The sequence below is a fragment of the Nilaparvata lugens genome, chromosome X (assembly GCF_014356525.2).
Source record: "Nilaparvata lugens isolate BPH chromosome X, ASM1435652v1, whole genome shotgun sequence".
Taxonomy (NCBI): domain Eukaryota; kingdom Metazoa; phylum Arthropoda; class Insecta; order Hemiptera; family Delphacidae; genus Nilaparvata; species Nilaparvata lugens.
In genome coordinates this window covers 7,307,404-7,332,958 of record NC_052518.1, presented here as the reverse complement: position 1 = coordinate 7,332,958, position 25,555 = coordinate 7,307,404, and the positions used below count along the sequence as shown (strand labels likewise).

Here is a 25,555-nt window from a genome sequence, read left to right as displayed (position 1 = left end):
AGTTGGCTTACAAATATCCTTCGAAAAAACAGTGTTCACAACCACAAACCTAGAAGTTACCAGACTACAAACTAATATGGAACAATCAACAGGGTTCCAGGTTTTAAATATTTAGGAGAGGTTATTTCGGAGAGATTATCACAGCATGATAGTATAAAGAAAGCTCGTAAAGGCCTAGGGCTGGTGCAATCCATTTACAATAAAAAATGCTTGTCTCTTCACACTAAAATTAGACATTATAATACAGTAATAAAGCCATCAATGCTATATGCCAGTGAGACCCTAAATCTCAACAGGAAAGCTGATCTAGAAAATTTGAAGAAAGAAAAAAGGAAAATAATTAGAAAAATTTTAGGTCCGAGATTAACTGAGAATGGTTATAGATTACAGAAAAATAGCACAGTTGAGCAACATTCAAATATTGTAACAGACATGAGAAGAAGACGTCTAAAATTCTATGGTCATATCATGAGGCTCCCTGACCATAGAATCACAAAAAAAAATAGTAAAATTTGTAGCTTCGCTTGCCTATGGAGGAGAATGGATTAGGAATGTTAAGAAAGATCTAGTTTTGGCAGGAATTACTGATGATGAAATTAAAAATAGGAATAATTTCAAAACAAAAGTGAAAAAATGGGAAATTATTCCAGAGATAAAAGCACCAAGAGTTGGCACAAGATGGAGTGAAGAAAGAAAAGCTGCATTTTCTCAGAGAATGAAAAGCTGGTGGGCGAACAAGAAAACCGCCAAGTCTAATAAAAATCGATGATCATGATTTTACTCAGCGTCTTCCACTTCGGGAGCTCTACGACTAATAATAATAATAATAATAATTTGTATTTTTCCAGTGGTTTATTCATTCCTATTGGTTGTTCAATTTATGTTAAAAGCCTCCACTGCTGACAAAACATGCATGATGAATATGTGTGTGTGTGTGTATGATACACATGCATGTTCTTCCGTTAGTGGCAAGCTTTACTTTCTGAATAGCATTGTCTAGAGTAAGTTGGGTGGTTCATATGCCATATGCAGCCTATCTGACTAACTGCTATCTGAAATTCCAATAGCTATCATATCTCATCACGTAAATTCTCAAAATTATATCTCACTTTGCTAACTTACGTAAATCATGAATGAAACAGTTAACTCTACAGAACCCAACTTTCTAAAACAATCAATCAAATGTTGATACTTCCTTTCCCAAAGGGCTATCGCATTCAGAAATACACTTCTCATATCCAACAATTGAAAACAAATTGATAACTCCAATAGAATAATTTCATTATCTCATTTGAAAGTGAAAAGTGGATCTTAGTTAATTAATCTCAATTCCAATAGAAAATATAGATGAATATAGATAAAAATTAACCCTAAAGAGACACACTGGGGTGTTTCACACCCCAGGGATTTTTTTTCTGTTCTGCAGCTGATAATATCAAACAGATGGGAATTTTAGCCCAGTCTAAATTAGGTTTGAAGCATTGTCAACTGCTCTCCACCACTTCCAGTCAGTAATAGCATTCTACAAGGTCACCAGCTCATCTTGTTCTTCGTTTGGGGTGTCTAACACCCCTGAGTGTCTTTTTTGTAGGACTTTTATCAAATACTTTTTTACAAAGATTTACTTGTATTGACCACTACGAATGTGGTATGGGATGATGGATCAGATTGGAATGAATGCTATGATTCTCTACAACTTGAGGTTCAAAACAATAAAATGAAGAGACGTGAGTTTTTGATGAAGTTTTCATTGGCAATGATCAAGCCATTCCTTCAAACCAGATTAGGAGCTCCAACAGTCAGGCGGAGCATACGTACTTCTAAAATTAGTATAAATATTGATAAGCAGTGCTTTACTTTCGATTTCTGTATGCACTTGGAACAAAAACTATTAAGAAATGATGAAGTATGGGCTAAGTACTTTTTTCTCTATATTTTTCAAAGAAAAATGCAAAATTAAATTGGGGTGTTCAACACCCCAGTGTGTCTACTGTGTTAGCATAAAGTAAGTGTGTCTCTGTAGGGTTAAAATAAAATCCAAACAAATTACACTTGTACAACAAGCAGTTTCTACGTTAAACTTACCTTGGGATACCGCAGCGTTTTCTGAACAGGATAGAGCAGTTTTGGTCCATATACAGGGAATTTCAGTTGCCCGACCAACGTATCATTGAACGTTGCAAATGCCAGATGAGAGCTATCTCTTGAAAACCAAACTGCCACTCCATCTTTGAATACTTCCTCTACAAAAAATAAAAGTATTCGTGAAGTACAGAAAAGTATTTGTAAATAAACTCCCCTGGATGTGTCGTCCAGCATCCAGAGAAATAACAGTCGAACCTCTCTATAACGAACCTCCACTTAACGAAATCCTCTACACAACGAATTTTTACCTGGTCCCATGACATTTTAGAGTACCGGCTGCTTATTCACCTCTATTTAACGAATTTCGGACCTCTCAACAACAAAGTTTTCTCTAGACTCCAACATACAAAATGTAGTGTGTATAGGAAGCAGACGGTCATTTTCAAGGAATTGTTTTGTTTCAGCAGAGAGGTCAATAGACTAAAAATAATGGCAATTCAGGTAGGAAGAATATAGGGTGGTAGACAGTTAATAGAGGTTGAAACACATGTCGGAAATTGAATTCCAAGAACTTGTCATTTGTAGACCAGACAGGTGAACGACTGGACTTTCCCATTCTTGCTTTTGTCACACATTTCAATTCTTTGAACTGACTATGATGATAATGGCTGTGACGAACCTGAGGAGAAGAATCCGTCAGATCAAGAAGTTCTAGAAGCTTACAAAATTATCAGGCAATGATTAAAACTGAAAAATAGTGTACCAGACATGTTCGACTCTTTGAATAGATGTGAGTCGTTTATTGATCATGATGTTTTATTCAAATGCAGAATTCAACCGAGAATTACTCACTTTCTCAAATAAAACATTAAGAATAGGAGAGTTGAGTTATTATAGTACTTACACTATAGTATAGTGAAGTTATTGACAAAATTACCGTATTTTGTGTTCAATCTAATAGTAGTGTAAAAATTAGTAAAATAGCTTTTATTCATTAATTGAGAAACATGCATTACAGATTATAAATTCCAATCCATGTAAGCATTTAACCCTTGGTCAATGACCATCAGGGTGAGTTGAGCATTCATAATATTCCAAACATTGACCTTGAATTAGATTAACGTTTTTAATTTAGTGTACGTAAGAAAATGATACAATAGTAACATTTCATTTCTTGTAGCAAAACTACTCTTATTAGTGTAACTTAGCGCACTGAAATTTACTGTATTTATTTAGTATTTAGTTCAACACAAATATGCAACAAACAGTGTATTATTCTGATCTGGGAGAGCTTTCAATGACAAAGTGATGAAAATCATGGTTTTGAGCTTGAGCTGTTGTTATTGATTGGAAAACTGTTGACTGACAAGGTAAGTTTTAATTTAAATGTTAAATGACCTAAACCAAGTTGACTTACCAATGATCTATACCAAGTAAGCCAATGAACTACAGCCACAAGTAAAAAAACAATATTATTTTTGAAGAGTGAAGAGACAAATTCAAAGTGTAAATAAACTTTTATTGATGTCACTTAACTCACTGAAATTTACTATTAAAGTATTTACTTTGTCTGAAATATGCAACAATCAGTGTTCAATAATATTGTTGAAGTTTAAAGAAACAAATTCTAAGAGTAACTAAACTTATTTTATTGATGTCTCTTAGCTCACTGAAATTTACTATTGAAGTATTTACTTTGTCTGAAATATGCAACAATCAGTGTTCAATAATATTGTTGAAGAGTAATTAAACAATAATTGTTGAAGTTTAAAGAAACAAATTCTAAGAGTAACTAAACTTATTTTATTGATGTCTCTTAGCTCACTCTTAGCTCACTGAAATTTACTATTGAAGTATTTACTTTGTCTGAAATATGCAACAATCAGTGTTAAATAATTGTTGAAGAGTAAAGAAATTCGAAGAGTAACTGAACTCCTTCTATTGATGTCTCTTAGCTCACTCTTAGCTCACTGAAATTTACTATAAAAGTATTTACTTTGTCTGAAATATGCAACAATCAGTGTTAAATAATTGTTGAAGAGTAAAGAAATTCGAAGAGTAACTGAACTCCTTCTATTGATGTCTCTTAGCTCACTCTTAGCTCACTGAAATTTACTATAAAAGTATTTACTTTGTCTGAAATATACAACAATCAGTGTTTAATTCAGTGCAACAATCAGTGTTGAAGAGTAAAGAAACAAATTCGAAGAGTAACTGATCTCCTTTTATTGATGTCACTTGGAACACTGAAATTTACTATAAGGGCCGGATTCCGAGCTCGGGATTTAGCCAAGTTCTAGACTTTAAACAGCTTGAGTCATGAAAATTGGCGTTCCAAAACGGGCCGTAGTCACAGTCATAGTCATAGTCACGTTTAAATTAAATTTCGAAAAACTAGAAAATTGAACACAAAATAAAATAAAGAAAAAATAGTGTAAAGTTTCAGCTATTTTGAATTACTCAGGAATGTTTAATTTCGTCAAGGAAAAACGTTTCCAATTATAGAAATGAGAAAATAAAGATTGTCATAAAAACTGCGACTACTCCCCGTTTCGGAAAGCCAATTTTCTGACTCCAGCTGTTCAAAGTCTAGAACTTAGCTAAATCCCGAACTCGGAAACCGGCCCTATAGTATATTTCGCACCTAGAGCAGAAAATGAGATTTTTCCGGCTCGAAATCGGTTTTCAAGTCCGAGGCCATAGGCCGAGGACTAGAAAAGATTGAGAGCCGGAAAAACATTTTTGCCCGTGATGCGAATGATATTTTTTGCCACACTACAGGTATTGCTAACAAAATAAAATAAAGAATACAAAATAAAGAATACTCGTTAAGTTATTGTACCTATCTCTTGATTTTAGTGGTAGAAGATTTGCAGTCAGGATTTCAGATTCTTTTAAAATTTCACTTGGAATATCACGGGCGTCGTCATCTTCAAGCATTTTTGAAAATTCGGAATGCGCTAATCAACAATAAATAATTGAATAAAAATGGTTGCGAAGCGAATGCTGAATTAGTTTGATCAGAGATTCGAACTGAAATCATGGCGACTTCAGCTGATGGCGGATGACTTATTAACTACGGACTTCCATTTTAGCGGCTAGAAAGAGTACGTTTTCCGGTCTAGGCCGGAAAGAAAGCCTTTTCCGACGTCAGACGAGAGTCGTCTGCAAACAAGGTCTTTCAGATCTACGTAGGGACTGGAAAACAGCTGCTTTCTGTGCAGTGTGGCGAAAAATGTATTTACTTTGTCTGAAATGAGCAACAATCAGTGTTTAATTGTTGAAGAGTAAAGAAACAAATGAAATGAAAGAAACAAATTCGAAGAGTAACTGAACTCCTATTGATGTCACTTAGCTCACTGAAATTTACTATTAAAGTATTTACTTTGTCTGAAATATGCAACAGTGTTCAATAATAGTTGAAGAGTAATGAAATACGTGTTGTTTCTATCTTCTGGGCTCAAGGTTTACTGACCTTGATACAGCCAGTCTGCAATGCCATTGGTTATAGCAGGCGAGCTCTCGCCCGAGTGAGTAATTCGATGTGCGAAATGTTTATGCGGATCCGGCCTATAGTAAACATCGCCCTGGTACACAAACACCAAACTGTGGCCCACACTGCTCCAGGCGGCATGTTGCAAGAGGGGGGGCTCCACTTCCCCCCTATTCACCAACTCGCTCGGTCCAAGTCCAAAGCGATTCCTACAATTCAATCAATCTTCACTAAGATTATCGTCAGCTAGAGAGTCTTACATTCTATACTCTCTGTGTATCACATGTTGGTTTGCATGTATCGTTGTTTATTCAATTTCAACAACAATCAGCTGTGGACAATGGTTGAGTTCAAAGCCACTGATCAATTCCATCGGGTTTTTTTTTACGTTCAGTAAAAAACCTGATCACAGATGAACCACAGAATGAAAAGTCGGCTAGTATCTTGACGCCATAATCCGCCATCTTGAAAGAAAGTGTAGCATTGTAATACGGCAGTAGTTTTAATTTCTTACAAGATGATGCAGTCATGTGTCGTGGTCTTCGTGCACTCAAATCTTGGTTAGATTGATACCTTCCATTTTGTGTGTATTCTGTGGCTGAACGGTTGCTCATGAGTCATGACTGACAGATGTTTCCCCTGTTGATCATATTTTGTAAACAAAACTAGAACTTAACCTATTTCACTGTAATCAATTAAAATGGAAAACCATCAGGTGATTGGAGTAGTTTTAAATGTTATTGAATTTATGTAATCAAGCATTTCTCTGCTCCCAAATACATTATAATGAAGTCCATCATTTTAAACAACCTCATATTCAGCCATGTCTGTTTACGTTCAGCTACTCTATTTACGTTCTTTTCCATCGGTGGAAAAGTACGATTAACTGATCAGTGAACGAACCGGATATGACGTTTTTTTCTTCTTAACAGTTAGACCAAAGACCTTGAAGAGGTATAAACGCACAATACCTATGCCTCCCCAATGCTAGCTCTTACTTGAAATTAAAGGTTCCATTGAGGTATTTTAGCACTAGATATTATATAATATATATTTTTCGTAATATTATAGATCACAAAAATCTTCAAGATCTTTAGTATGTAATATTCTTCCAGGCTGTCCCCTTAATGGCCGATTTCAATTCCAAATAATCTAGCGCTGCATGTGAGTCTATGCATCGTTCAACGACCAAACAGTGGTTCGTTCAGAGCCACGTTCACTCACCGATCTCATCGTTCACTCACCGATCAGTGGCTTTGAACTCAACCAATGTTGATCGACTCTTCTTTGGTAACGTTGCATCTATTCTCATCGGACTATTTTCGTGCGGTTCACTATAATATAGTATATATTATAAGAGAAATTGGTAAGACAAGAAGAGATAGAATCCGAAACACCAGATGAAGAGAGGAAGTTGGCATGAGAGGATTGAAATGAGAGGATTGAGCTTAAGAGTAACCGTCCACTGGAACCGTATTCAACCAATCCGCTCGGCCGTTAGATCGGACGAATCTGCCGGCCGTTAATTCGGCCGAATATGGTCTTCCATTGGAACCGTTCAGTCTAGTTGCCAATTATTTAATCAATTACTATCATAGCCACCAAATTTTCCATAAACAATGATTATATTGAGATTTTGAAAATTGAATAAACAAATATCCACTAAATTAGTTATTCATTGCAATAAACTTACCTTCTACAAATATCCACTAAATTAGTTAGTTATTCATTACAATAATTTTACCTTCAGATCCTATTTTTCAGCAATCTTTGTCCACAGATTCCTTTGAACATCACAACGATGATATCTTTTGTATCGCATATCCCACAATGGTACATGCTCTTGAACCAAACTTATCAACTTTTCATTGTCCATAGTTGAAACTTTATAAAACAAGTTCAGCTCTTGAACCAAACTTATCAACTTTTCATTGTCCATAGTTGAAACTTTATAAAACAAGTTCAAACTTTAAGAACAAGTTCAAAAAAACAAAAAAACAGACAAGACTGTGGAACAATTTTGAGTTAGGACGATGTTGTCTCAGCTCGACTTCGGTCGGATAGAGCCGGAAAATCCCATTCAATTCGGATCGAAAACTTGATCGGCCGGAGACGACCGTGCACGGACGTATGAACCTGTTGCGATGGACGAGAATCTATAGCTTTCTTTGTTGGGGGATCGTTCGGACGAGTTCTGTAGTTTTCGGCCGATGCTAGTTCGGACGAAATCGGTTCCAGTGGACGGCCCACCTAGGTGGTATGGACATGTACAGCGGATGGATGACAGTAGAAAAGCGAAACAGTTTGTGAATGTGAGAGTGCAGGGAAGGAGAAGTGTAGGATGACCGAGGTACTCATATGAGGACAGAATTGAGGAGATCGGAAGGAGAAGAGGGAAGACTGTTCCGGAGATGACAAGGATGGCGATGGTCAGACGGGTATGGAAGAACTGGGTCGAGGCTACCCCATACCCCAACGCTATAAAGGCATATTGGAAAGAGACAAACAAGAAGAGAATAAGATGAATTATCAATACAAGTTATTTGAGAAAGGATAACATATTCTATACAAGACAGATCGAACTATTTTTGTGTGGTTCATTATAATATCATATATTGTAAGAGAAATTGTCAATACTATTATTTTGGAAAGCATAACATATTCTATTTAAAACAGATCGAACTATTTTTGTGTGGTTCACTATAATATCGTATATTGTAAGAGAAATTGTCAATACTATTATTTTGGAAAGCATAATATATTCTATTTAAAACAGATTGGACTATTTTTGTGTGGTTTACTATAATATCGTATATTTTAAATATATTTTGTCAATAGTATTATTTTGGAAAGCATAGCATATTCTATTTAAAACAGATCGGACTATTTTTGTGTGGTTCATTATAATATCATATATTGTAAGATAAATTGTCGATACTATTATTTTGGAAAACATAACATATTCTATTTAAAACAGATTGGACTATTTTAGGTGTGTATCACTATAATATTGTATATTATAAGAGATATTGTCAGTACTATTTATTTTGGAAAGGATAACTTATTCTATTTTAAGCGGAAAAGTTTAGGACAAAGATAATTTATTAAGTTTGCAATACTTACTGTGTTGAAACCTCAAAAATGTGATATCTGGCCTCAATCGTATTCGTGTAATGCTTTAAAACAGACAATAAAAACCTTATTATTGAGGACGTATACTCAGAACACAGAAACAACAAATATCGGATAATGATTTCAAAACATTCCAGATTGGCATTAGATTCATCAGTAACTAATTTGCGTTCTAATTAGCGAAATGCTGGCTAAAGTTCAAGCGTGAAATATTGATTCTACACTTGAAACAAATCAGTCAGTTACTAATTTATTTCACCTACCGTCAGCAAAATGAGTTTACGCTACGCTTAAGTTTCGTTGCGCTTACGTTTCGTTACACATACGTTACGCTTACGCTTTCGTTACGTTACGTTTTCAGGCGATCACTCACCGTTGATTAATTGAATTATTGAAGTGGGTATAACTCTCATTGCAGCAATTTTGCAACCAAAATTCAATTCAATTTCATTTATTGCCAATTAGAATATTGAAAACATATTACAAACTCTTTATTATATGACATATCATTAAAAATATGATTAAATAAACATAATTACTCATACATATACTTGAATAAAATAAAAATAAAATATAAAATCTAGGCATCACCAGCAAAAAGAAAATCTTTGCCCGCTGGTGAGAGTTGCAAAACAGTAAAAGAAAAACATAATATTTTGAAATATTGCAGAAAGTTAAGGTTCAATTTAACTAATTATTACAATGAAAACTTTATAACAGCAGAATCATAAAAAATCAAACGAATATTGTGCAGAGAAAATACTATAAAATAATAATAAAAGAATTAAAATTGAATTGCTATATTCAAGGTAAAGAAATATTCCCTCTTAATCCACTCATTGACGCTCTTTTTACTAATTTTGAAATCTAAATCGAAAGGTTTTTCATTGATCAGTTTACTGCTTGTGTAAATTAGCTGTCTTCTGATCAATGAAAGTTTAGTAGGATAAACTTGAAATTCCAAAATACAATTGCCATATTCAAGGTAAAGAAATATTCCCTCTTAATCCACTCATTGACGCTCTTTTTACTAATTTTGAAATCTAAGTCGAAAGGTATTGCATTGATCAGTTTACTGCTTGTGTAAATTAGCTGTCTTCTGATCAATGAAAGTGTAGTAGGATAAACTTGAAATTCCAAAATACAAGCAATCATATTTTGACAATTTCTATACTTTGATTAGAGTCTCTGGGAAGCTTTTGGATACAACAGTCAATATTCTATAGTTAATTTAATTTATTTAATTTATTGGAAAAAAGATACATACATTGTAGTTAATGTAGTTAATCAGTGTGGATGCGACAGGCACATACTGCCCAAAACCGCACTCCACACAAAATAATAAAGAAGAATAATACAACAAAAACAGCTTATACAGAAATTAAACAAACTTCAGAATTACATGCTAAATCTTAAAATAAAATACTACTTATTTATATCATTATAGGCTATTCGTATTGTACAATATAAATAATTCCAATTAAAATAAGAAAAAAGTTCAATTTATTAAAATAAGAATAGAAAGAATAAGTTCAATATAAATAATAAAAAAAGAGTTGACTAATCAAACTAAACAAAATTGAAAAGAAAAAAAAGGGAAGAAGTAAGGTGAAGACATATATTCAGAGATAGGAAGAAGAGAGGGGAGAGAGAGAGTGCTTGAAGTTAAAAATTGAAGTTCATGACTCTTTGAAAATTAACTGGGCTCATTGGGAATTATATAGAAGAAAATTACTAGTACTTATACAAAAAAGAACCTATTTTATTATTCCTGTTGTGACATAAAGGATCTGTTCAATAAGTTTTGATCTGATCAAAATAAATCGAAACTTAACGTCACTACCCTTGTAAGTTGATTTCAACCCTGTAATTTTATTATTTTTTTGCTGGATGGTGCCCACATAACATTTTTATTTGTGTATGGAAAATGAAATGATGTGATAATATGACTAGATCATCATTTGCTTGCTGGCATACATGAGGATGCTTGCATCTGTAGTGAAGAGGGAAGAGGTAAGAGGTTGAGGGTGAGATAGAGGCACCTCAATGTAACACAAATACATGTTGTGTTATGGGGCGCCCTCAGAGTGAGGAGGTCGAGATAGAGGTTTACCGCGCGGCTTACCTCGATATCATCACCATGCGGGCGTCCATAACACAATATGTATTTGTGTTACATTGAGGTACCTCTATCTCGACCTTGATGTCTCATTTCTACCTCTACCTCGTCACTATGCAAGCATCCTCAACTCTTGTGACTATACTTGTACTGTGTTATTCATGTTCTGGATAATTCTAACTATAGTGAGGTCCACGTTATAATGGCAGTGTTTGATTAGCAATGGTATTGCTATCCTTGTCTATCATTCAACAGAGCGGATAGCGCAATCTTTTTCTCGCTTTGGTATGTTGTCAGATTGTCTTTTACAATGTAGAATTAATAAAAATTAACAAAATATTTCATCTCAATTATTAAAATTCATTAGGAAATTTTTCAAAAATATAATTTTTTGCTTAATAAAATATAATTGATTATTTAAACGAGAATGAACAGTTAATTGACGGAACGAAGTGAGGTCTGAGATTCAAGTTGACGGTTTGGCATGTTCTTAATGTTTAAATGTTCATATGTTTATATATTTATATGTTGCGCATTTACGGCGAAACGCAGTAATAGATTTTCATGAATTTGACAGGTATGTTCCTTTTAAATTGTGCGTCGACGTATATACAAGGTTTTTGGAAATTTGCATTTCAAGAATAATATAAAAGGAAAAAGGAGCCTCCTTCATACGCCAATATTAGAGTAAAAATCAGACTATGGAATTATTCATCATAAATCAGCTGACAAGTGATTACACAGATGTGTGGAGAAGCCAGTCTATTACTGTATTTGTATAAGGTCTATAGTTTCAATCAAAGACATTAAAGAGGTATGCATCTTCAAGCTGGATTTACACCAAAGTTATCAACAAAATGGTTATAACTTAATCCTTATAGATTCTATTAGATTGAACGGAAGTTGACTAACACATATGTTCATCATGTGTATGATAAGTTATGTGCAATCTAATATAATCTAAAAGGATTGAGTTATTAACATTTTTTTAATAAATTTGGTCTAATCGCAGCTTTAAGGTCGCTGGTTTCAATATTTGTTTTGCAGTCATGGTATTAGTATGCGTGCCCATCAGTATCAATATTCTCACATTCGAAAAACTAATTTAATAGGTGAATAAAAATAAACAAATGAACTAAATAATCATTTGCTTGCTGGCAAACATGAGGATGCTTGCATCTGTAGTGAAGAGGGAAGAGGTAAGATGTCGAGGACGAGATAGAGGCACCTCAATGTAACACAAATACTGTACATGTTGTGTTATGGGGCGCCCTCAGAGTGAGGAGGTCGAGATAGAGGGTTACCGCGTGGCTTACCTCGATATCATCACCATGCGGGCGTCCATAACACAATATGTATTTGTGTTACATTGAGGTACCTTTATCTCGACCTTGATGTCTTATTTCTACCTCTACCTCGTCACTATGCAAGCACCCTTAACTCTTGTGACTATACTTTTACTGTGTTATTCATGTTCTGGATAATTCTAGCTACAGAGTGTCTGATAAGTCACTCCCTATCTTTAAACAGCTATAATTTCTCTATCTATGAACCAATTTTGATAGAACTACTTTTGTCAGATAGAGCACTCCTTGAGGTTGTGTTTAACACCAATTTTCTTCTGTTTCAGTTTAAAAATGCCCCCTCTCTTGACTGTGGAAGAACGAGCCAAAATAGCAGCTCGTTATGAGGTCTGAGGATCTTCTGTGGTGCGAGTACTAAGGTAGTGGAGGGCTGAACAAGGGATCCATACAACACTGGATGCAAAAACACTGAAATCTTTCTTAAGAATCGTTGCAACAGAGTAATGTGAAAGATCACTTTCACGAGATCCTTGATGCATTGATTTCTGATTGAGAGCTGCGAAATATGAAATATGATCTTCAGGAGCCAGGATGCTGCCGTGTGAAAGAGGCCTAAGGCCTAGGGCTCCTCATGAACATTTCACGAACTCTACAAACATTCTCTGCTGTCCTAGACGTTGATGGTCTTCCTGATCGTCTTACATCTGCGACACTCCCTGTTGTTAGTAATTTGGAATGGCAATTTTTAAATGTTTTTGCATCCAGTGTTGTATGGATCCCTCGTTCAGCCCTCCATCACCTTTGTACTCGCACCACAGATCCCCAGACCTCATAACGAGCTGCTATTTTGGCTCGTTCTTCCACAGTAAAGAGAGAGGAGATTTTTCAACTGAAACAAATGAAAATTGGTGTTGAACACAACCTTAAGGACTGCTCTATCTAACAAATGTAGTTTTAACAAAATTTGTTCATTAATAAAGAGATTATAGCTGTATAAAAATAGGGAGTGACTTATCAGACACCCTGTAGAATGTACCATGACTACCTACAGCTTGTAGGGGAAACTTGTATTGACCATGAATTCAGTTGACTGTATCTTTAGTTTGACGACTTTCATCTGTGTCCATGTGTATTAGTATGCTGTGTTGAATGAATAAAATATCTATCTATCTACGTCAACAGTTTATCAAAAGTTTGATAACGCCTACCCCGACTGATCTGTAGAAGTCAGCAAGTTATTATTCAAAATTATGTGTAACTGCATAGCCACCTCTAATACAAGGCCCCGGCCTACGATATTGCAACGTCGCAGCGTAGGCCTAGAATCTAATACATGATTGGTGAAAAAGATCAGCTGGTATTTTTTAAAATCTTTTTCACCAATTATGTATTAGATTCTAGGCCTACACTGCGACGTTGCAATATCGTAGGCCGGGGCCTTGTATTAGAGGTGGCTATGGTAACTGTCAAACTCATCGCATTCAGGGTTTTTGCATTATTTTCTCTATCATATTTTCCACAGGATAGTAAGACATCTTTCACATCATTATCCTAGAAGAATGTGGCCCGGTTGCACAAAAACCGGTTAAATTTTAACTGTGATTAATTCCACGAGAACCAATCAGAGAAGGCGTTTTTGAAAAGATTGATTCTCTGATTGGCAATCGTGGAATTAATCAGGGTTAAAATTTAACCGGATTTGTGCAACCGGCACTGAATCGAGTAATGTGAACAATAAATTGAATTTGAATCTGCATCATTCTCAATTTCTCAGACGTTTGTTGAGTAAATTGAACGTCTGCAGTCGTATTACGTGACGATACGCATCAGACGGCGGTGTGGAATAAACTTGACTCGTGGAAAATCCTATTCCTCTTGAAGCAGCAAATTGAAATGTTGCGATCTTTTTACACAACTCTTTTAAGCGGTTGCACACTGTTTTGTGGTACATTGTTTCTTGAGGTCTGTCTGATGTGGCGTATAAAATTGGTTATGACGTGGATGCTTTTTGCCTGTCATCTGTCTAGCGTGTTTCAGTGCTTCTTAATAATTCATCCTGGTATTCGAGACACTTGGTCATTTGAGTGAAAAATGAATAAGATCGCTCGTATGCTTGCACCGGAGCAGTATAATAGATCTTCTCGTAATGATATTGAATTGAATAGTAAATTGAATATGGATTTTATATTTCATACATCATGATAATACAACATCTACTAGTTGTAAACCAGTGTCTTGAAAAACAACGGGTCTCAAGAGGCATATTTCTGGAACAACGATGCCACCAAACATATTTTTGTGTCAGTTATCCACTAAATAGCTCATGTGGTTTTGAATAAAAATGGGTCAAACATAACATAGGGCTATGCATCGACTGTCCACTGACGGTAACGGTAGGACATGCATGATACACATACCGTCATACATTGTTGTGTCATCACAGCGAAAGGCTTCCAGAAAATTTTTTCAAGGTTAGGTTTATGTATCTTCTATTTCATTGTTGTTTATTTTTGTCTTTGCTGCTCTATTTGAAATTGAGCTATCTATGTATCATTATAATTTTGTAATTTTCTAGTGGGTTATTTATTGTTATTGGTTGTTTCTTTTAGCCTCTCGCTGGTTACAAAACATGCATGAACATGTGTGTGTGTGCATGATAACATTAATATGTACATGTCCTACCGATAGTGGCTAGCCTGATACATACATCTCAATTCATCTGTCTGTTAAGGCCTACTAGCTATAGTGAGGTGCACGTTATAATGTCAGTGAAGAAAGATAAGAGAACAACGTTGCCGATCCTCTGTCTTGTCAATGTCTTCTAAGCGAGCAATTTCTGTATTTATATATATATAATATATATATATATATAATATATATATATATATATATAATATATATATAATTCATTTCTGGTTATTTATGTTCAACGGATCTCGAAAACGGCTCTAACGATTTTCACGAAATTTGGAACATAGTAGGTTTATGATATAAAAATTCGAATGCACTAGGTCTCATCCTTGGGAAAACTTGATGAACGACATTGAAAGGATAATTCATCCTTGGCTGAAAGAGCTGTGGATAGTTAAAAAGTGAGTGAGCGAGTGAGTATGTGAAAAATCAAAATATCGCATCCCCGAAATTCATAAGATGACACATAGCCAGCTGTGAAATATAAACACGATCATTTTAGAGAATTGTGTTCTGTTTATCAATAAATAAAAATAACGAGCGAAGCTCGGTGTCTCGATATTATTCTATTAAGAAAGAAATTATATTTTTCAATAATTTTTTAATGAAATTTGCATAATTAAGGTAAAATATTTTGTTAATTAATTATCAATTCTAAATTGTTAAAAAACGATCTGGCAACAGAGCAAAGCGAGAGAGAGATAGCGATATCCGCTTTGTTGAATGATAGACCAGGATAGCAATACCATTGCAAAACAAACACTGCCATAATAACGTGAAGCAAATTCCTCACCCACTATGTTATAATAGGGATATAATTTATTTTTATGTAAGCTCATCTTTGTAACATGAAAAATCAAATTCGAATTCCAATCGTGACAATAATTATTATTGACTTTCTGCTTATTCTTACAGGTTGGATTCCACATTCTCACCTAAGCGATTTACTTGAACATAAGAGATTTACATAGTCCTTCAATAGAACTAGCCTCGCTTTTAACACCAAGCATAGCAATAAAATGTGGCTGCCAACTGAATAGCCTATAGTTTTAACCTGGTGAAGGAGTGATCAGGGCGATAACTTATCAGTGCAACCGAGAAGCCAATTTCGAATTATTTATTCAACAAGAATAACATTTAAAAAAATTAGACTGTAAAATGGAAGAAATAATGTCAGTTGCACATTAATTATGTGGAAATATCTCTTTTATCTCACGTTGATCGAATTTACACATTGAACCACATAACTGGGAACATCGACAGTGATTTTCAAATTGGAGTCAGGTTTCACTCCAGAGTTTGTTGTTTAAACCGCAATTTTGTGAAGTTTCTATTATATACACCGTTAAGTATGACAGTCGTAAGGCCCATTGATGGTATAAATTATATATTCAGGCGGTGGGACCTTCCTGCAAGGGACTCCCCACCAACAAAAGCCATGCGAATTTACTAGTGGGAGGAGAGTGGCTAGCTGGGCCAATGGCAGGCGTTCATGCCCTTGACCAATAGCAGTGCTCGCCTACTAGTATAAATTCTGAGGCTCTTGTATTTAGTTTCAGTTTATCATAGATTGACAATGGTGTAACAACCGAAACCGGTCTTTCTAACTTTCAATAAAATCTGTGGTATTTGACAATTTCTTAGTCTTTTTATTCAATTTTAAATTGGAGTCATCTTTAGGTATGTAAATAAAATGAATACAATGAAAAGTATTTATGAATGCCATGATACCCTGTATGAATGATAAATGCTGATGAAAATCACAATGAAAATTTACTCAGAGGCTATCTGAGTGTATCGGACCAAATAAACGGACCGATCCAAATATTCGGACCGATCTGAATAGATGTACCCTTAAGGTCCGATTTCTTGGACACCTAGGGCCGGTTTCCGAGCCTGGGATTTAGCTAAGTTCTAGACTTTAAACAGCTGGAGTCAGAAAACTGACTTTCCAAAACGGGGCGTAGTCGCAGTTCTTATCACAGTATTCACAGTTTTTATTTTTTCATTTTTATAATTGGAAACGTTTTTCCTTCACGATACTAAACCTTCCTAAATGAAATATTTATTTTATTTTAAATAAATATTTCAAAATATCTGAAACTTTACACTATTTTCTCTTAATTTTTTTTGTGTTCAATTTTTCTATTTTTTCGAAATTCAATTCAAACGTGACTATGACAATGACTACGACTACGCCCCTTTTCTCACTCCAGCTGTTCAAAGTCTGGAACCATAGAGAAACAATAGCATAAATAGATATACCATGGTATAGGGCGTTTATGTCGCAACTTTTACTGTTATCTCAAGCTGATTACTGTCGATTATTGTCATTTTTTACTGTTTTGACCGGGTAAGAGTGTATGAACGGCACAATATGAGAGGCTACCAGCCTCATAAAGCTATAAAGCTTCACGGGAAAGAACTACGTGGACTATCGGCTTGAGATAACAGTAAAAGTTGCGACATAAACGCCCTATACCATGGGATATCTACTTACGCTATTGTTTCTCTATGCTAGAACTTAGCCAAATCCCGAGCTCGGAAACTGGCTCTTAATTTAGAGCCTCTTTAGGGTCGCTTACTCCAGAGTTGGTTTTCCACAAAAAACTCAATGATAAAATTAAAATTACAATCCCTTTGTAATACAAAAATGGAATGAGATACCCCAACAGAGACTATAAACCCTTTTAATCAATGTATGGTGTCATTTATTGTGATATGTTTCAATTGAATCAGCTGATGATTCAATCTATAATTTTAGTTCAACTGTTTGGAAAAAGTAATCCTTATTAAATCTAATGGACTATTAAATCGATATTGCATTTGAAGAATCAATGGACCAATTGATTTAGGCTTGATTTAACCGAATCAAAAACTACGCTCGTGCAGCAGTTGGTTCTAAAACAACAGAACATCGTACGACAAAACCAACTTGAAGGCATCTGACTAGACCCAGCTGCCGCTCAAACCTAGTTTAGTTTTTGTTGAGATCGGACCTCATTAAGTGGCCTAGAAACCAGGCTTCAGAGTCTCAGAGCCACACAACGTTTTTGTCATGACTGGAATAATGAGAGAGCATAACTTATGAAAGATATCAGCTCCGCCAGATCTGTGAAAGAGACACCTTTAATACTTTTTCTGCTTCTGCTCCATTCATTACCAAAACATGTGAGATCTATGGCGTCAAAAACTCATTTGAAGTTGCGTACTCTCATGCGCCACTAACACTTTTCTTCAGCTGATACTTTGATTATTATATCAAATCAAATTGGTTTTTATTATACATGATTTCAGGGTACAACATATAATACTGTACATATATAATACAACATATAATAATTGTACGATATATTCATATCATACAACAACGTTACATCTTCTGCAACCAAACAATCATAAATAAAACTTACAGTTGAACTTAACTAATTAATCATTATAACTAAATCCAACTGCTATATATCGTCGCTACAGAAAATACAACATTATATTTTAAAGAACTTCATGAAAACTCTCCACAAAGGCAAAGCCTGTGTGTGGAAGAGGGTCTTGGCGATGATTGGCTAACGTCGGACTGTCCCCATACTTGAATCTATCACATTCTTGGGTAAACCAGGTATTAATATCAGAAAAAATTTGAAGTTTCAAGGATTTATATTATCTGTATTTTACTGTGTCTGTACGAATTCAGATATATTTATCTTATTTATTGACAATCTCAAATCAACATAATCATACATTAATAATATGATTGGGAGAATGCAACAGGCATAGCCCAAAACTGTCATTCTCCTACATTTTGAAGGTAAAAGTTTCGAAAAAAGAATGACGTTATGATTTCACTTTCAAGCCCAATTTTCACTTCAAAATAAACTATAAACTTACTATTTTCTAATAAAAAAATTAGTATCAACTGATAAAAATTGAATTCACGTGTGTTCGTGGCGCATAAGTCTGTACGCACCTTATGACTATTCAGATGACAGTGATCCTAACAGTAACCACTTTCAATAACCTTTTACGTCATAGCTTTTGAAAGACGTAACTCCACCTAATAAAGAATATCCCTTTCTCAGAGCTCAAGCCTGCTTTCATGAAGGGCCTCAGATAATTAAGATATTACCATAGAGAAACAATAGCATAGGTAGATATCTCATGATATAGGGCGTTTATGTCGCAACTCTTACTGTTATCTCAAGCCGATAGTTCACGTAATTCTTTCCCGTGAAGCTGTATGACACTGGTAGTCTCTCATCTTGTGCCGTTCATACACTCTCACCCAAACAAAACAGAAAACTCGACAATAATCAACAGTAATCGGCTTGAGATAACAGTAAAAGTTGCGACATAAACGCCCTACACCATGGCATATCTACTTACGCTATTGTTTCCCTATGATATTACTCACTATTGACATATCAGAAGCAATTTTGTGATTTAGTCTTAGTTGTTATTCATTACGATATTCAATCATATATTATTTGTAATGATAAGTAACTATATAATACTTTTTGTGTAGTTGAGAAGTTGATATTGTGGTAATTATTCATATTGAATGAGAAAGACTAAAAAATTGTCAAAAAACCACTGATTTATTGATGATGAGAAAGACCGGTTTCGATTATTACACCATTGTCAATCTCTGAAAACTAAAAAAGGTTATTCTCATTATCAATAAATCAGTGGTTTTTTGACAATTTCTTAGTCTTTTTCATTCAACTATATAATATCTGTTATAATTATTATCAAACGAGAATCCAAATTGAATGCTGTAATTCACCCCGAAGACTTCTGCTACTGCAAACTATTGACAACAGGGTAAACAGCTAGATGGAAATTCGATGAGCGCTACTATTCAAAAATAAGTCTTCGGGGTGGACTACAGCATTTAATTTAGATTTTCGTTTAATAATAATTATTAATTGATTAGTATTTCGATAATTGCATCATCTCAGTAATTTCCATTTATATCTGTTATACTTAAGCTGGGTTGCACAAAAGCCAAAAGCCTGTTTAATTTTAATTATGTTCAAATGTCACGAGAACAAATCAGAGAAGCCTTCTTTTCAAAAAAGTATTTCGTAATTGGTACTCATGGAGTTTAATTAATCACGATCAGAATTTAACAGCCTTTTGTGCAACCGGGCTTTAATAATATCAAAAGTATCGACTGTCAACGGTTCAACTGTATTATATCATAGAGAAACAATGGCGTAAGTAGATATCCCATGGTATAAGACGTTTATGTCGCCACTTTTACTGTTATCTCAAGCCGATTACTGTCGATTATTGTTGATTTTTACTGTTTTGACCGGGTAAGAGTGTATGTAAGGCACAATATGAGAGACTACCAGGGTTATGAAGCTTCACGGGAAAGAACTACGTGGACTATCGGCTTGAGATAACAGTAAAAGTTGTGACATAAACGCCCTATACTATGGGATATCTACTTATACTATTGTTTCTCTATAATTATATCAACTGTTGTATCGATTGTAAAATATTGGACAATAAAAATTCAATTTGATATTTTCATTTCAGCTCACCTTTCGGACGTCGGAGATCAGCAATACGAACTTCAAGTCGCTGGACAGTCGATAATCCACGGCATTGAGCTGTCGGAAGGTTGAGTTGGTCATAAGCAGGCGAACTGAGCGGTTTTCAGCGTTGTAGAGCGTGAGACCACCGGCCGCGTCTCGGAACACGAGATCGGTGTGCGTGGCCCAGGTTGCGTTGAGTGCAGGAGCCACCAGGTGGCCGGCTGCCAGCTGCTCCAGGGAGAGCTTCGCACCCAGCAGGCGAGGTCCATCGTCGGGAGGCGAGAGGAGCACAATTGAGAGCACGATCAGACCCAGGACTACGACGATCACTAGAAGAGCAATCGCCATGCCACGCCAGTTCCGCTCGTTCGGCGTTGAGGCCACCAGCTCCTGAAATAAATCATTGATCACAATCAGATTAGAATTTATTTATTTATTTCATTTATTTGCAATACAAATGAGACTAATGTAATAACATTGGTAGATAAAATAATAAGGTAGTCCTTGTGCTATTTTTCTTCCAAATTTGTAGGTGACACAGTCCAAGATGAGAATACATCATAAAGGCACAGATTGTACATAGAAATTGATAAAAACCTTGTTGTACCCTTTATTATTAAAAACTTTGAGGCTGTGCAAAGGCTAAAAATGAATTTTCTACTCGTGATATTTTTCGATTTGTATATCATCAAGCTATCAAAATGAAAAAGTTTTCTCAGGAAAACCTTTTTTTCCGATCATTACTTTTTGAGATATGAGCGCCTGAAGTTTGAATTTTTGAGACAGAACATTTCAAATTCGGTAAGACATAAATCCATGAGATTTAGAGGATATGGTATTGATGATCTAGTAAAACAAAATTTTCTGAAAATGTCAATTTTTGAAAAAGTTATTCAATTTACCAAAAATAACTAAACTAAAGTTTAAATTAATAAAAGTTATTTTTGGTTATTTTTAGTAAATTGAATAACTATCTTGAAAATTGATATTTTCAGAAATTTCTTGTTTTACTAGATCAACAATACCATGAAGAATCTATCCTATCTATCTCATGGATTTATCTCTTACAGAATTTGAAATGTTCTGTCCCAAAAATTTAAAATTTAGGCGCTCATATCTCAAAAAGTAATGATCGGAAAAAAATGTTTTCCTGAGAAAACTTTTTCATTTTGATAGCTTGATGATATACAAATCGAAAAACTTTGAATAATATCATGAATAGAAAGTTTATTTTTAGCCTTTGCACAGCCTTAAAATATTTCAACAACGACTAGTTTCCACCCCAACTTTGGTCATTTTCAAGTTGGGGTCGAAACTAGACGTTGTTGAAATATTTCAAAGCTTTTAATAATAAAGGGTACTACAAGGTTTTATTCATTGTTTTTATTAATTTGTAATATTTTTATTAATTTGAGTGGCCGTAGTCGAGTGGATCAGATGCTGGCTTTATGATTCGGCCCGGGCAAGATATTTATCTCGGGCCACTCCCGTGTTTCGGATGGACACGTTAAGCCGTCGGTCCCGGCTGCCTAAAAAGCAGTCGTTAGGTCATGTCAGAGGCCCTGAAATTGATCAGTTGCGACCTGAAAACTCTGACACCAGACCTGAGCCAGCCAGGTCACTCGATATTATTATTATTATTAATTTGTAGAAAAGAAGCCCATGTAAGTGAAGTGTTTTTATTGTACGTAGATTATACACAATCCTATTATATTAAGCTAGTAATTTCTGTATGTATTTATTTATGTATGTATTTATCTATATATAATACAGTTGGTTTCAAAAGCGGACAACTAAGAGTTTTTGTTTAAAAATCGGAAATCTGTGTTTTAAAAGTTTGAATTATGTGTTTAATAACATGATATCATGAAATAAGTAGCTCATATGACTTCTGAAGTGGTAATAAATTGATAAGAAAAAAATGTATGAATTCAGGGCTACTTTCTTGTATTTATGAAATAGAATTATAGTACCCTTTAAAATTAATAAAATATTAAAAAACACGAATACACATTGTAACGTAATTGTTTGATAAGAAAAAATATACTTTATTATGTGCAGTACAACAATCAGATAAAAAAATGCTTGTACTGGAAAATTTATGTACTAACAGATGTCCGTCTTTGATCGACTTATTACTTAGGTTATTACTCGACTAGGTTACTTATAATTATCTCCATGGATCTCGAAAACGGCTCTAACGATTTAGATGAAATTTGCAAAATAGGAGGGGTTCTTGATTTGAAAATTCGATTGCACAGGGTCTCATTCCTGAGAGAACTCGCTGAAGGACATGAAAAGGATAATAGTTATTCATCCTTTGTAAAACAGCTGATAATTTCGTCGTCTGTCGATAATGGAAGATGCGAGTGCGTGTGTGGGAGTGAGACAGACTTAAGTTCAGCTGTTGAACTATTGCAATCAATCAGCTGATCTCAAGAGAAATATTATCGATCAAGAGATTAATCGACTTGATTAACATATCTGATTTGTTGACATGACCAACGATATGATTTTATTCAAGATCCATTATTTTTTATTTCTATTATATCAAGCGAGAAATTTCTGTATATATATATATCTGGTTATTTTTATATCTGGCTATCTTCATATCTGGTTATTTATGTTTAACGGATCTCGAAAACGGCTCTAACGATTTTCACGAAATTTGGAACATACTAGGTTTATGGTATAAAGATTCGATTGCACTAGGTCTCATCCTTGGGAAAACTCGCTGAACGACATTAAAAGAATAATTCATCCTTGGCTGAAACAGCTGTGGATAGTAAAAAAGTGAGTGAGCGAGTGAGTATGTGAAAAATCAAAATATCGCATCCCCGAAATTCATAAGATGACGTATAGCCAGCTGTGAAATATAAATACGATCATTTTAGAGAATTGTGTTCTGTTTATCAATAAATAAAAATAACGAGCAAAGCTCGGTGCCCCGATATTTAACAAATATTGTAGCAAACATAGTATATCATTCTAAATTAAAGTATATCAACATTCTCAAGGTTATTCTTTATTTTACAGTTATAAGTGATTAGTGAGTGTTATTTTGTTATTCTATTCAGTTTGTAAACAATCTAGATTCGAACTTTCCTTATTTAAAATGTTTGGACTGAAAATTTGACTTAAATTCAAAAGTGTATGGATAACCTACTTTTTGGGTCATTTATAGTGTATAAATCAAAATTCGGGGAAGAAAGAGTTTTGGGCTGTGCCTGTTGGTCCTTCCCCAATCATTCTAAAGAATTGTGTTCTGTGTATCAATAAATAAATAATCATAAACTATGCTTTTATGCTTCAATGCTCTTGTACTCCAGAGCGAAGCTCAGTGCCCCGATATTTGAGTAGTAATGTGATTTCGAATTGCAATATCTTTCGAATGATGCAGCGTTCTGTAAAAATCCTAGCAAGTAATCAATCAAGTGACAATAACTTGAAACGGTGAAGATGATTTGGAAAATAATGATCTACTTCGGCTAATATATTATAATATTTGCACACCTGTTGAATGAATCACCTGTTTCACCTGTGTATGAATCGACAAAATTTAATTAATTATTCATCGTAGTAAATCAATGTCAATCACTGTATTATACAGTATCGTACAAACTGAACTCAAGTCGAAGGAGTGCTGTCAAAGCTGAGTGTAGAGTATCGAACTGCTTCACCAAACTTCTGTATCAAGTTTGAACTTTTACAACCAACTTGTTCTCAAAACTTGTCAAAATTCTGCGACCTTTGACGATTCTGGACGTAAATTATCGAATATTACAAAGTTCACCTCACAAGACATCAACTGAACCTATGTTCGAGGTTGTTATTTATTTTGTCAAGCAGTTCCCGAAACAATCACTAGAAGTCCGGGCATATTTGACAGACATCTCGTAATAACCACTTCAAAGTTTCCAGCTGTAATTGAAGTACCAAGTATTGGCTGGTTCTTTCTTTGTGAGCGTGAAAAAACGAAAAAATACTGAAATAAGAACACACATATATTGTCAAATTCTACAGTTTTTAGTTACGGTTTTACAACATTGACAGTGACTCAGTCGAATTTTTACGAAAAAATACATTGGAAAATCGTATTTTTCATATAATAGAGCTATGTTTCATGAATGATGACCACTCACTTATATGTCTTCAGTAGCCTTTGTGACGAGAAAATTTTACCAACTGATTGAATGGAATAACTGGGAAAACCCAAGAACGCTAGATTATCGGAGTGAGCCCAACTCCGAAAATTGGTAAGCCTTTTATCAGCACAGTTTCTGTGATCTAACTGAATGTACCAGAAAATCCTCTTTTTTCAATTCCAGTACAGTTACAGAAACCTCCTGAAATTTTATATTTTTCCCATCATTCACAGCCTTGCGGTATGTGGACATAATCATCAGTGAGGGAATAATTTGGCAGTGAATACTGGGAAGTGAATTGTGAGAGCGAAATGATCAGTAATCCTTTTATGGAATGTCAGTATTGAAGCCATTGATAAAAGGAGCATTCCATAGCTTTGACAGCGATAGCTTTGATGCTTGACGGTGAAGCCATGGAGATGCAACATCATCTTTCTCATCATCATCATCATCGTCATCATAGAACTTACAACATCATCATCATCATCACGCTATTGCTTACTCCAACCAGGACTTAGTTTATATAGGACTTAGTTTATCTGTGCTCCAACCAACAACTTTTTCACTGAGAGGCGATCTTCTTCCCCTCTTCCTCCTCTTCAACGTTCTTCTCTAACTTGTCCTCCTTTTCTTCCTCCTCTCCTCCTCCTCCACATAAGCTGAACCTATGTTCGAGTGTTGTTATTTGTTTTGTCAAGCAGTTCCCCAAACAATCCCTAGAAGTCCGGGCATATTTGACAGACATCTCGTAATAACCACTTCAAAGTTTCCAGCTGTAATTGAAGTATCAAGTATTGGCTGATTCTTTGTGAGCATGGAAAACGAAAAAATACTGAAATAAAAACACATATATATTTTCAAATTCTACAGTTTTTAGTTACGGTTTTACAACATTGACAGTGACTCAGTCGAATTTTTACGAAAAAATACATTGGAAAATCGTATTTTTCACATAATAGAGGTATGTTTCATGAATGATGACCACTCACTTATATGTCTTCAGTAGCCTTTGTGACGAGAAAATTTTACCAACTGATTGAATGGAA

The 25,555-nt window shown here is 34.8% G+C and overlaps 1 protein-coding gene across 4 annotated transcripts in view; it reads right to left on the bottom strand.

Annotated features, from left to right (window-relative positions):
* LOC111064549 (inactive dipeptidyl peptidase 10-like) overlaps nucleotides 1–25,555 on the bottom strand; it is a 389,533-nt gene that overhangs the window by 30,307 nt on the left and 333,671 nt on the right. For all 4 annotated transcript variants that reach the window (XM_039442322.1, XM_039442323.1, XM_022352297.2 and 1 more), the window contains 4 exons: nucleotides 20,371–20,754; nucleotides 8,702–8,754; nucleotides 5,561–5,787; nucleotides 2,086–2,243 (listed from right to left, as the gene is read on the bottom strand). In XM_039442322.1, coding sequence (XP_039298256.1) covers nucleotides 2,086–2,243; nucleotides 5,561–5,787; nucleotides 8,702–8,754; nucleotides 20,371–20,754 — 822 coding nt within the window. The remainder of the gene's footprint in view (nucleotides 1–2,085; nucleotides 2,244–5,560; nucleotides 5,788–8,701; nucleotides 8,755–20,370; nucleotides 20,755–25,555) is intronic.